Source organism: Zingiber officinale, chromosome 8B, assembly GCF_018446385.1.
Source record: "Zingiber officinale cultivar Zhangliang chromosome 8B, Zo_v1.1, whole genome shotgun sequence".
NCBI lineage: Eukaryota > Viridiplantae > Streptophyta > Magnoliopsida > Zingiberales > Zingiberaceae > Zingiber > Zingiber officinale.
Window position 1 is genome coordinate 61,322,015 of NC_056001.1, and position 12,706 is coordinate 61,334,720.

The following is a 12,706-nucleotide window of genomic DNA, read 5'->3' on the forward strand; positions in this document are numbered from 1 at the left end:
TATTAATCGCGAAGGAAACTTGTAAAAGGATTAAGTTTGATAGCAAAAAGACAATGGTGCTCTCATCCTTTCCCCGATATATATATACCCAACGAGTCGAGCAGGAATTTGTGCGATTCCCCGCTTTGTTTTGTTCACTGTTGCGCAGACGGAGAGCGCAGAAGGAGTCGCAGAGCTGCGCGAGAAGGGCAGCCATGGGGCGATCCTTCGGCTTGCCCGCGTGAAGTGCTGGTGACAGTTTTGTGCTCCGATTTTTGATTGAGAGCATTTACAGGATGATTTTCTGTTAAAAGATCGATTTTGTTTTTGTCCCCCTGTCTTGCCGCGCCTGGCTGAGTTTTCAATCGATTGATGTTTCTTTCTCGGTCTATACCAAACTCGATTATTATTGTTTTATTTATTATAATTATTTGGAGAATCCGTTGAAAGGAAAGTTCTTTGCTTGCCTATGCAGATTTGGTAAAATTTGTAACTTTGCTTGATTCGTCCCCTCAATCTGCGCCTCTTTGCTTATCTACGAAAATCCAGCTCTTTAAACTCAGCAATGGCGGATAAGAGGTTGCAACCAGTCGAGAAGAACAGCTTCGAGCTTGTCCTCCCTCTCCCAGAGCTGCCGGGCTTCTCATGGAACCTACCGGAGGGGTTCTGCCCCGCCGGCGGCTTGTTTGCCTGTGTTGGTCAGATGGGGGTAGGTTTTGGTGTTCCTTCGCAATCTCTCAATCCGACAACGCAGGTCGGTTATCAGGTCCTTGGGACTGCTCCTGCCCTATCCACAGTGGAGGCCACTAATAGTGCCGATGAAGCAGTGGTTAAGAAGAAGAAGAAGGGTGGTCTGAAAGTAAGAATCAAGATCGGAAACCCTCATTTCAGAAGGTTGTTCAGTGGAGGAATTGCTGGGGCAGTGTCACGGACTGTAGTTGCACCTCTAGAAACAATTAGGACACACCTTATGGTCGGCAGCAATGGGCATTCGACGACAGAAGTGTTTCAGACTATAATGCAGACTGAGGGATGGAGGGGGCTCTTTCGCGGTAATTTTGTCAATGTAATCCGCGTTGCGCCTAGCAAGGCCATTGAGGTGAGTGATAGTAAGTGTAGCATTGTTCTTCCTTACTTTCTTCCTCTAGTAAGGCTATAGCATTGCATTCATGCTGATCAAACTATTTGCTAACCTGATGTCTTGCGTTGTTTATGAGATCTTCTCCAATAGATGAACTTTCACATTATGGTGATTATTATAAGTTAGATTCATCCATCTGCTTCTCCTCGTTGAAACTAAAGAAAGTTGTGATATCCTTTTGACTTTCTATGCAATGTCAATGTAGAGAATGTTTCATCTTCTCCTGAAATAAGAATAAGAAGATTCTATGCAGTGCCCCTTTTGTTCCTTGCCTCGTGTTTCCATAAAGTACCAGCTCTTAGATTCTGACTAAATATCATGTGTGTGATAATATAGATTGGAAATTTTCACATTGAAAATGCAGTTTTTACATTATGTATTTGGATACCAATTCATGCAAGTCGGGAGATAAATAGGAGCTTCCAAACAATTTGTTCTCTTTTAGTTGATAATTCCATCTCTATCTTAGTTGGTTTGTTTGTTCAAGGAAAATACATACTAGAGACTATCTTTTAGTGATGCTTAAACTGCCAATCAAATCCTAAATGTACACGATAATACCGAGAGCAACATCCAGTTAGGAAGGATCTGTGATTGTTCCTAGTTACAAATGCTATGAGCTAATGAGTTATTCAAAATATTTCTATTGATTTGTGTTAGATTATGTATGTTATTCAAATTAATTCTAGTAATAACCTATGTAAATATGCTTTATAAGTTTATGAACACATAAATAAATAAATAAAACAGGTGAAAAAAATGATTCTCTTGTTTCTATAGATTCTAGTTCTATCAGTTAATTCTTGGATTGTTCTTTGATTAGAAATATATACACTTGGAGTTGACAGATTACCATATCCAGACTATTTGTAAAAGATATAAGTTGGCATTGAGATATACAAATATTCACTAAAAGTGCCAGTTTCAGATAAATGAAATTATAATTGATAGGATGAATCATTTGTTTGGCTAGAATATTAGAACAGGCCATGATTGATCAGAAAGGACAGTGTTGGTTTCAGTAGTCATAAATTTCTGTTTTGTTTGGGATACTATATGCATCATTGCTTCGCCACCTAGGCATTCTGATGTAGCACCAACAGTTAAATTCACCAAAAATTCCTTATCAATATAAAGCAAAGAACATAGAATCAAAAGGACAGTGCTTGACTACAGACAGATGACTAAATGAGGCTTTAACCTGTCATCGACATCTTATTTGGCAACGAAAATACAACGGTTCTAGGTGTATGGTTGTATACTCACATTTACGAACTCGAATTATGTAAATGTGCACAGGGCATCCTATTAGTTTCCTGTTCAATACTTTATTTGTGCGTGGATCTTTTTTAATCTTGATGAACCTGTTGCAGTTATTTGCTTACGATACAGCTAAGAAGGTTTTGACTCCCAAAGAGGGTGATGGACCAAAGTTTCCCATCCCCCCCTCGCTTGTTGCTGGGGCATTTGCTGGAGTCAGCTCAACCTTGTGTACATATCCGTTGGAACTATTGAAGACGCGACTAACCATACAGGTTTGCTGAAGTCACTGTAGTATCAAATTTTGCTCCTACATGGTTCTAATTCCTGTTTCTTGTGCAGCGAGATGTCTATGACAATCTTTTACACGCATTTGTGAAAATTGTGCGCGAGGAAGGTCCTGCAGAGTTGTTCAGAGGTCTCACTCCAAGCCTCATAGGAGTCGTGCCATATGCTGCTACTAATTTCTATGCTTATGATTCACTAAAGAAACTCTACAGGAAGACCTTCAAGAAAGAAGAAATAGGGAACATTGCGACTCTTTTGATTGGTTCAGCAGCTGGTGCTATCTCAAGCAGTGCTACTTTTCCACTTGAAGTTGCGCGAAAGCATATGCAAGTCGGAGCAGTTGGTGGTCGGCAGGTGTACAAGAATATGCTTCATGCTTTTTTGAGCATACTCGAAAAGGAAGGGATTGGTGGGCTTTATAAAGGCTTGGGACCGAGCTGCATGAAGCTGGTACCTGCGGCTGGGATCTCATTCATGTGCTATGAGGCTTGCAAGAAGCTCTTAATCGATGAGGAGGAAGCTTAACTCTTTATGTTCTTCTAATAAAGAGGATCACAATGGAATGTCAGATCTCAAGCTTCCCTTTGAAAGTTTTTCTGGTTCCACCTTCTCTTTAATTTAACTGAAGCTGCCTGAGATTTAGATTCTTACATTAGCAGTGATTTTTCCCTCTTTTTGTTTTTACCTGATGATCCATTTGACGGGATCAAACTCTGTTGTTATTGAACTTGGAAAAGCAATTATACCTGGAAAATAAAGAATATAACAATGCGGTTCATTGGATTCTTCAGGTTTTGGATTGTTCTGATCATAGCAGGCCAAGTTTCTCTTCTCATTGTTGATTCGCCATGAACTCTTGCTCTTTTTCACTCTCCCATAACAACCATAGCTCAGCAATTCCATAAAGACAATAGCATCTACTCTGGTATTCAAGCTAAAGCACTGAAGGAATCGAAGGATAAGAACTGATTGCATGTCCAGCAATTGCCACATCTCCCGTAGCATCTGTCAGCATGGGCGGATATAGGTTGTTAATTCAGTGTAGGCAATATTTACCACATCATCAACAACGAGAAAGAAAAAAACAATTTTAGGTTGCATTCAAGTTGGATGATATAAGTATGAGAAAGATCTACATATTTGCATACATTTTTAAAAACTGAATTCAAATAGTTATGCAAGTTCTTTGTTGAATCATCAATGTTATGTTAATGGCCGAGCATTTGAAACCACGAAATCAACAATGAAAAATGAGAAGGATTTGTTTGATTCTGTGGAATGAATGAATCTCAAATAAAATTGAAGAACAAATGGAGTTTTCCTTATGTTTCAGTTCGAGTGTTATCATGGAATGTTAAGGGCCTTTGTAGAGCCTCTAAAAAGCATATGCTTATTGAACTCATCAGTGATGTTAGGTGTGATTTTGTGTTAAAACAAGAAACTAAGCATCAAAAGACACATCAACACCAAAAACACAATAATGTCTAATCCCATGCTTATTAGGTGTCTGGCCTAAGCAAAGATAATGTTGAGCAGGGCACGTTCAACCAATAATTGGCCTTGCAAGCTCATGTTAATCTCCATACTTGCATGTAAACAGTATATTTTTTACAAAAATAGAAAATAATATTAAGCCTTTTCAGTAACGAAAATTATATAAACTAAATAGCAACTAGGCAAAGGGCAGCGCTAACAATGTATGTTCATCCAGATAATAACAATTTCATTGCAGTCCCTTTGCAATTAAAGGTTGCTAGTATGAAAGCTTAAAAACGTGGAGATGGATATATAAACACCACAAGTTAGAGAGCAGAAAATATTCAAACTACAAGTTCGCGAGTTATATCCATCTATGAAACTACACTCTCAAGCAATTGCATCTAACAAGTCATTACCAATCATTATTGTCGAGAAGCTTTTTCCTGAGTTCCAACGATCTCTATGTGAATTTACTTCTCGTCGACATTTGAAAATGCATGCCATTTTCTATTATTATTATATACCCCACTAATACGCATAATTTCTGCTCTTCACAGTGATTTATTTCTCTTTTACATTTAATTGCTTGGTTAGAAGCAATAAAAAAGTGTATTGAGGTATTAAAAGAATCTCGACTCAAACTATCATATAGAAAGGCAAACCTCCTTCACAAGAAAATTTATGGAACCACCAACATCAAGGTGTACATTATTATAAGTGGAAATTACTGCCAAAAAGTCATAATACAAAGATGGCAATTCTTTAAGAAAACTGTTTTGTTTCCTTAAACCAGTTGCAACTGATACACAAACACGAAAAATCAATTAGGTAATAGTTGCAACAAAATCAGATCTAAGTACACATGAACATTAGCTTCAGGGGATGACTCATTTTTTCATCTAGCAGTTGCATGTAGATTGTTCATAAAAGCAAGCTACACAATGATCCACTTTTGACAGACAAAAAAGGTAATTAGAGGATGAAGTATAAGAAACATAATTTGTAAATTTTTCTTCCTGTCAGACACTGAAAATTGAAATTGCAAGAGAAGATAAAACACTTCAGTTAAGCATGACGAATCGATTGCAATGGATCTGATTTATCTTGTCTGCTTCTCTTTACATATCACTGACATTACTAGCAGAGGCTTTACAAATAAATGCAAAATTTCTAATGGTATATGAACTGTGAATAAAAGTTGGCATTCCTTTCACATTCAACGCCCCAGAAGATGTATGTTTTTCTTCAAGAACTGTCTCAAATGAAAAGTGAGGACTGCAGTAATTCTAGGAGGTATTTGAGTACCTGTTGGGGCGGTTGATCTTGATGGTATCATAGAATAAATTTTGTGTGCATGCTTCTCCTCAAATTCCACTAAACCTTTGGAAGGTGATAGCTATTAGGAAGGATGGGGCAGTAGAAGTACATACCAAACAGAAACAACATTAAAGGCTGAAGCCTAAAGCAGGAAGAGTACAAATGCATATACATGAGTAGTTCCTAATCGACTACCTCAGCACACCCCGCATAATAAAGACCTTTCTCTATGGCAAACTCAAGCATACCCTACACTTTTTGAGAGAGAGTAATAAATGATCATTTTTTCTTCAAAGTAATATAATCTCAGCACATACAAAAGCTCACCTCACTTTGCTTAAAGCATATTAATGTTTGACAGAGAATAGGCTTTCTTTTAATAGTCTGGATACATTTTGTAGTGCTATCATCACATGAGACAACATGAGGAAGATGGTTAGCAGTTAGCACCACATGCTGCCTTTTGCTCTTGTAACAGGGAAAAAGCTTCACCTTTACTCAACTCCTGTAGGGCTGGAAGCAGAAAACGGGAGTGTGTTAATGTGATGTGCTTGCAATGTGGAGAAATGCTTGCTTTAATTCCTATTGTGTGGATGCTTTCTGCTATTACTACTACACTTTTAGTTGTACTAATTTTACAATGCTAAGCATTTGCTTATGTTCTTTGCTACCACCATTCTTGACAAAGTAATCAGTAACTCTTAATTCATTGACATTAAACAATTATTTCCACAATTAGAAAAGCTTTCTTACTATAGATAAAGAATTCTTAATTAGTCGCTTTAACAAGTTGCATTGACTAGTGATCTAAAGTTAGTGATTAAATATACAAAGTAAGATAACTATAATACAAAGGTGTGCAAGAAGTTTAGCAAGTTTGGTAATTTCTACTTTTCCACATTAGAATTAGTCCTAAATAAAACCTCAAGTTAGATGGTTATAAGAAACTGGACAAAAATAGTGCAAAAGACAGAAAATTTACAGTAGGCTGTAGAAAGGGTGAATACAAAGAGAAAGTGACTGGGGTGGGGGGTGAGGGGATAAACATGTCAAAGAGGAGTCCAACCCTTGGGCAATTGTGATGATAACATGCCAAATTAGTCTATGTTTGATAGTTAGTATAATAGATTTATAATAGAGACAATTGTATTTTGATTAGAACTATAAAAAAAAAGGCAGCCTGGTGCACGAAGATCCCGCTATGCGGGATCCCGGGGAAAGATCCATTGTGATGGTTGCAAGAATCCAGGTCGGCTTGAATGAAAACTATCCTAGCTTAAACCACGTAGAGGCTATGGCCATAGCTACATACCACTTAACAAATGTGATGGTTGCAAAAATCCTCCAAAGTCATTTGAAGAAAGCAAGCACCAATTAGAAAGTTAAGTGTGCTTGAGTATAAAAATATATATGCAGACTTCTGTTTAGGTTTAGATAATCTAGTTCAAATTTTCAAATGTTATCAAGTGATGTCATACTTCAAAGTTCTATCTACAAAAATATAAAAAAAAAAATTTCAAATGTACACATAATTGGAAGCATTGGAAGGAACAAATTATAATCTCCCAACAATATGACAAAAAAATTAACAACCATGTATAAAGAAGTGATTTCATATATCTCACTGAGTCAATGTGAACTACTTAGCAGCTATAAGGAAACAAGTGTAGGAACATATAATCTCCCAATAATATAGTCAATTTTAACAATAAAAGTAACAAGTAAAAACAAAATAGGAATTAGATCCATACAATATGACTAATCATCTAACATTTGAGTTCAAATTCAGTTTGAGAGTTGATTACAAACAATTTAGATCCCTACAAGTAAAAACAAAATAAAATTTTCATATTCAGTGAACATAATTTTGGAAAATAAAAAGCAGTGGATTTCAGTTTCTAATTTTAAAAATTAAAAGCATGTTTGATAGATCAAACCAAAGAATTCTTTTTAAAAAATTGAAAACGCACACACACAATGTTCTAAGTATTTTCAATTTTCTAGTTTTTGATAATGCAACTAATAAATAGATTACAAATTGCAATGAAAGGGTTACCCATGAAAAAAAAAATGCATTTGTGAATATAACTTCCTATAATTAATTCTTAATACTTAAGATGGCTAGCAAATGACAAAAAGAAAATATTACCTAAAGTATAAAAGATAATTTAATTCATTTCAATGTATTTGGAGATTTTTTATAAATAAGAATTAACTTTTTATACAACCATAGCTCAGCAATTTCATAAAGACAATAGCAGCTACTCCGATATTCAAGCTAAAGCAATAAAGGAATCGAAGGATAAGAATTGATTACATGTCCAGCAATTGCCAGATGTCTCGTAGCATCTGCATCAGTAGGGGCGAAGCTAGGATTTTTATTTAACACATCATCAACAACGAGAAAGAAAAAACCATTTTAGGTTGCATCCAAGTTGGAAGATTTAAGTATGAGAAGGATCTACATATCTGCATACATTTTTAAAAACTGAATTCAAATAGTTATGCAAGTTCTTTGTTGAATCATCAATGTTATCTTAATGCCCAAGCATTTGAAACCACGAAATCAACAATGAAAAATGAGAAGGATTTGTTTGATTCTGCGGAATGAATGAATCTCAAGTAATATTGAAGAACAAATGGAGTTAATCAGATGAATGGATGCACACTGCAAAGTTAGACCTTGGAGCAATCTAATGGGATGTAGTTCTCCTCCAGTTTTGCGCCATTCCTTCAGTTTAACCTCACAAATCATAAAAATTAAGCCAATGCAGATCAGATGCATGGAAAGATCACGAGGAGAATAATCAACAATTTAAGGCATAAAAGTTTACCTAGAAGACCGGTATAGTCCGTGTATCTGATCTTGAAGAAACTCCCCAAATCAGAGACGATGAGGCTGTAATCAGATCACCGACCATGAAATCGGGATGCGTGGATTCCACCACTACTCACTCCAAAGCCAGTAATCACCTTCGAACAAAGTAGAAACATGAAATCGAATCTCCTTCGACTATTATCACAGTAATCGAGTCGATTTTAGGGTTGCGATGTGCGCGCGTACAGAGCCGGGAGTGAAGTCGGGGACGTAGCTAGGCGAGTCGTGCTTGGCCATGCTGCCGCGTATGTAGGCATCGCAGGAGAGGTAGAGATTCTTGACCAGGAGCGCCGGAGGAGAGTCCTCGGGAATCGCCAGAACTCTTGACGTCGTACTCGGCCGTGTTTGAAGCCGCAGAAGTCGAGGCAAACCCGGGCGTCGGCGAGGCGAGGTGGCAGTACTCGTCGCGGCGGAGGCCGTCGATTTGGCTGGAGGACTGGTACTTCGGGGTACATGGTGACGAACTTGGCGAAAACCTCGTCCAGGGCGGGGATGGATTCGGTGAAGAGTCTTACTCGCTCAGCGGCGAGGGCGGTGGCGCGGAGGAACTCCTGCTGGGTGAGAAAGCACATCGAGATTCCCTTGTGGTGCCGACTGAGGGATTTTTTAGTCCCGCATCGGAAGTTGGCAGGAAAGGAACTAAGTGAAGTGTTTAAAAGGGAAGAGTGGGGCAACATTACAAACTGCCTTAAACTAATGAGTAAGGAAAACAAAGCGGGCGGTGGGAGCTGCCCGCAGCGCTCATAACATTGCTTTGCGCAAGAATTTATGGAGGGGTGATAGGCTGGCCGAGTGTTGACGCTGCTTACTTTGCAGAACTCACCCGTGCGGGCCTCCCGCTAATGCTCAATAAGAAAAATTGCTTTACCAAATTATTTAACTAAACACAAGTGAGCAGTTAAATTTGAGACAATCTTCAATTATCTGATTAAAAAAATTGAGAAATAGCTGCAGGTTGGTCATATACGAATGGGCATTCATCCTTTTCATAATTAACGTATAAATAAATATTTAAAAATAGGGACATAGCACGTGATTGACTAAAGCAAGTTTTAATTAATTAAACATAAATTTTCTGTTTTAAAATTTATTTTTGATAAAAAATTAAAACGATAATTTACAAAGGCGTAATTGAAAAGCCGTAATTGAAAATCTGAATTTATCAAAATGCATATACTGTTTTGTAAATATAAATAAATATTTAAAAATAGGGACATAGCACGTGATTGACTAAAGCAAGTTTTAATTAATTAAACATAAATTTTCTGTTTTAAAATTTATTTTTGATAAAAAATTAAAACGATAATTTACAAAGGCGTAATTGAAAAGATGTAATTGAAAATCTGAATTTATCAAAAATGTATATACTGTTTTGATATTTACAAGAATGTAATTTTTTAAAACCATTTCCTAATTTATCCTCATGATAATTTAACTTTTTCTATTGTTTTTATTTTCTTCATTATATTTCTCTCACTTCTCTCTCTCGGTAGAATATAGGAATAACATTAGTCAATCTTTAATCACATTTTAATACATTTGAAAGAAGCCAAAATAAATAATAGACACCATATTTAGACTCCTTGTAATTTTAGAAATCCACAGGAACTGAAATGGGTCCACTGATGGACCTAGAGAGCTCCGATTGCACTCATTTCAGTTTCTATGGATTTCTAAAATTACAAGGAGTTCAAATATGGTGTATATTATTTATTTTGGCTTTTTATAGATGTTTGGGCCTGATATGGAATCATATCAGGCCCACGTTGGGCCTGATTTGAGTCCATATCATGCCAATGTGGGTTTTTTTTGTCGATTCTTTGATTTTACTTGTTAACATCTATAAAAAGCCAAAATAAATAATGGACACCATATTTGAACTCCTTGCAATTTTAGAAATCCATAGAAACTGAAATGAGTGCAATCAGTGGGTTTTGACCGAAACCCACTTATCGATCTAGAAAGCTCCGATTGCACCCATTTCAGTTTCTATGAATTCCCAAAATTACAAGGAGTGAAAATATGGTGTTCATTATTATTTTTGACACTCCTAGTGGTGGACCAGAGGTTTTGAAAAACCCTAAATCTCTCTTTTTTTTTTCCTTTTTTTTGTTTAGGTCTGATATGAAGAGATATCAGGCCCAACGTGGGCATCAGTGGAATTATGTTTCATATCAAGCCCATTGCGGGCCTGATATCTCCCCATATCAGGCCCAATGTGGGCCTGATATGGGAGATATCAGGCTTAGTAGTAACAACAAAAAATAAAAAAAATAAAGAGAGATTTAGGGTTTTCAAAACCTCTGGTCCACCACTAGGAGTGCCAAAAATAATAATGGACACCATATTTTCACTCCTTGTAATTTTAGAAATTCATAGAAATTGAAATGGGTACAATCGGAGCTTTCTAGGTCGATCAGTGGGTTTCGGTCAAAATCCACTAATGGACCTAGAGAGCTCCGATTGCACCAATTTCAATTTCTATGGATTTCTAAAATTGCAAGGAGTTCAAATATGGTGTCCATTATTTATTTTGGCTTTTTATATATGTTAAAAAGTAAAAAATCAAAGAATCGACATAAAAGTCCACGTTTGGCCTGATATGGAATCATATCAGGCCCACGTTGGGGTTTACGTTGTCCAAGTGTTTTTGCTGATTCTTTGATTTTTACTTTTAACATATATAAAAGTCAAATAAATAATGGACACCATATTTGAATTTATTGAACTCTCTAGGTCCATCGGTGGGTTTGATCGAAACCCACCGATCGATCTAGAGACTATTCATTTCAGTTTCTATGAATTTCTAAAATTACAAGGAGTGAAAATATGATGTCCATTATTATTTTTGGCACTTCTAGTGGTAGACCAGAGGTTTTGAAAAATCTTAAATCTCTTTTTTTTTTCCTTTTTTTTTTGAGGCTTGATATGAAGATATCATACCCACGTTGGGCCTGATATCTCCCCATATCAGGGTCAATGTGGGCCTGATATGAGATATATCAGGCCTAGTAACAACAAAAAATAAAAAAATAAAAAGAAATAAAGAGATATTTAGGATTTTTCAAAACCTCTAGTCTACCACTAGGAGTGCCAAAAATAATAATGGACACCATATTTTCACTCCTTGTAATTTTAGAAATTCATAGAAATTGAAATGGGTGCAATCGGAGCTTAGAGAGCTCCGATTGCACCCATTTCAGTTTCTATGGATTTCTAAAATTACAAGGAGTTTAAATATGGTGTCCATTATTTATTTTGACTTTTTATATATGTTAACAAGTAAAAATCAAAGAATCGACATAAAAGTCCACGTTTGGCCTGATATGGAATGATATCAGGCCCACGTTGGGCCTGATATGGACGTGGGCCTGATATCATTCCATATCAGACCCAACGTGGGCTTTTATGTCGATTCTTTAATTTTACTTGTTAACATTTATAAAAAGCTAAAATAAATAATAGACATCATATTTGAACTCCTTGCAATTTTAGAAATCCATAGAAACTGAAATGGGTGCAATCGGAGCTCCACCGATCGACCTAGAAAGCTCCGATTGCACCTATTTCAGTTCCTGTGGATTTCTAAAATTGCAAGGAGTCCAAATATGGTGTCCATTATTTATTTTGGCTTCTTCAAATGTATTAAAATGTGATTAAAGATTGACTAATGTTATTCCTCTATTCTGCCGACATAGGAGAGAGAAGTGAGAGAAATATAATGAAGAAAAGAAAAACAATAGAAAAAGTCAAATTATCATGAGGGTAAATTAGGAAATGCTTTTAAAAAAGTTCGTTCTTTGGTAAATACCAAAGTAGTGTACGCCTTTTGGTAAATTCAGATTTTCAAGTGCGCCCTTTGGTAAATTGCCAAAATTAAAAAGAATAATTTATTTTTATTATCACATTTTTATCTTAAAAATGTTATTAAATATAAATTTATTAGAGTAAAAATTCTTTAAAAATTTTAGTTAAAATTATTAAAATATTAATTAAGTTGTTAAAACTTTTTCACTTTAGTTAAAATTGTTTTAATTTGATTTAACATTAGTTTTAAATAAAATTCTTATAATAATTAAGTATTTTTTATTTGAAAAAACAAAGAAGACTACCACTTTAGATATTGAAGACAATGAAATCGTAGCTTGATGATCCATCCAGAGTGATTTTTATTATTAGATTGGATAACGTCGAGTCTAAGATGATTTTATTATTAGGTTGGGTAATGTCGAGTCTAAGATGGTAATGTCGAGTCTAAGATGATTGATCTATATGATTCTTATTATTAGGTTGGGTAATGTCAAGTCTAAGATGATTGATCTATATCCTTTAATTATGTGTCCTATTTCGAGGAAAATTATTCC

The 12,706-nt window shown here is 35.9% G+C and overlaps 1 protein-coding gene, 1 long non-coding RNA gene and 1 other non-coding gene across 4 annotated transcripts; 2 read left to right on the forward strand and 1 right to left on the reverse strand.

The window, feature by feature from the left end:
• The first annotated feature begins 71 nt into the window (after positions 1–71).
• LOC122015433 (adenine nucleotide transporter BT1, chloroplastic/mitochondrial-like) lies at positions 72–3,458 on the forward strand. 2 transcript variants are annotated; one of them, XM_042572305.1, is made up of 4 exons: positions 72–231; positions 455–1,078; positions 2,494–2,655; positions 2,723–3,458. In XM_042572305.1, exons 2-4 carry the CDS (start codon positions 545–547, stop codon positions 3,191–3,193), a joined length of 1,167 nt encoding a protein of 388 aa, XP_042428239.1. In that variant the 5' UTR covers positions 72–231; positions 455–544; the 3' UTR covers positions 3,194–3,458. The 2 variants fall into 2 exon arrangements, with proteins under 2 accessions (XP_042428239.1, XP_042428238.1); XM_042572304.1 differs by having other exon boundaries at positions 91–365.
• On the reverse strand, positions 3,166–9,175 carry LOC122015434. The gene is made up of 6 exons (XR_006120892.1): positions 8,529–9,175; positions 8,299–8,437; positions 8,147–8,207; positions 5,453–5,977; positions 3,415–3,673; positions 3,166–3,300 (listed from the first exon to the last, which is right to left on the reverse strand). It is a non-coding gene; the product is annotated as an uncharacterized LOC122015434 (long non-coding RNA).
• LOC122018196 lies at positions 9,026–9,182 on the forward strand. The gene has a single exon (XR_006121628.1). It is a non-coding gene; the product is annotated as a U12 minor spliceosomal RNA (small nuclear RNA).
• Positions 9,183–12,706: the final 3,524 nt, after the last annotated feature.

Bases quoted from the DNA above. Each gene is read 5' to 3' on its own strand.
- LOC122015433 (XM_042572305.1), top strand. From the start codon at position 545: ATGGCGGATAAGAGGTTGCAACCAGTCGAGAAGAACAGCTTCGAGCTT. The intron at 1,079-2,493 runs GTGAGTGATAGT...AACCTGTTGCAG, and splicing joins CGCCTAGCAAGGCCATTGAG to TTATTTGCTTACGATACAGC. The intron at 2,656-2,722 runs GTTTGCTGAAGT...TTTCTTGTGCAG, and splicing joins AGACGCGACTAACCATACAG to CGAGATGTCTATGACAATCT.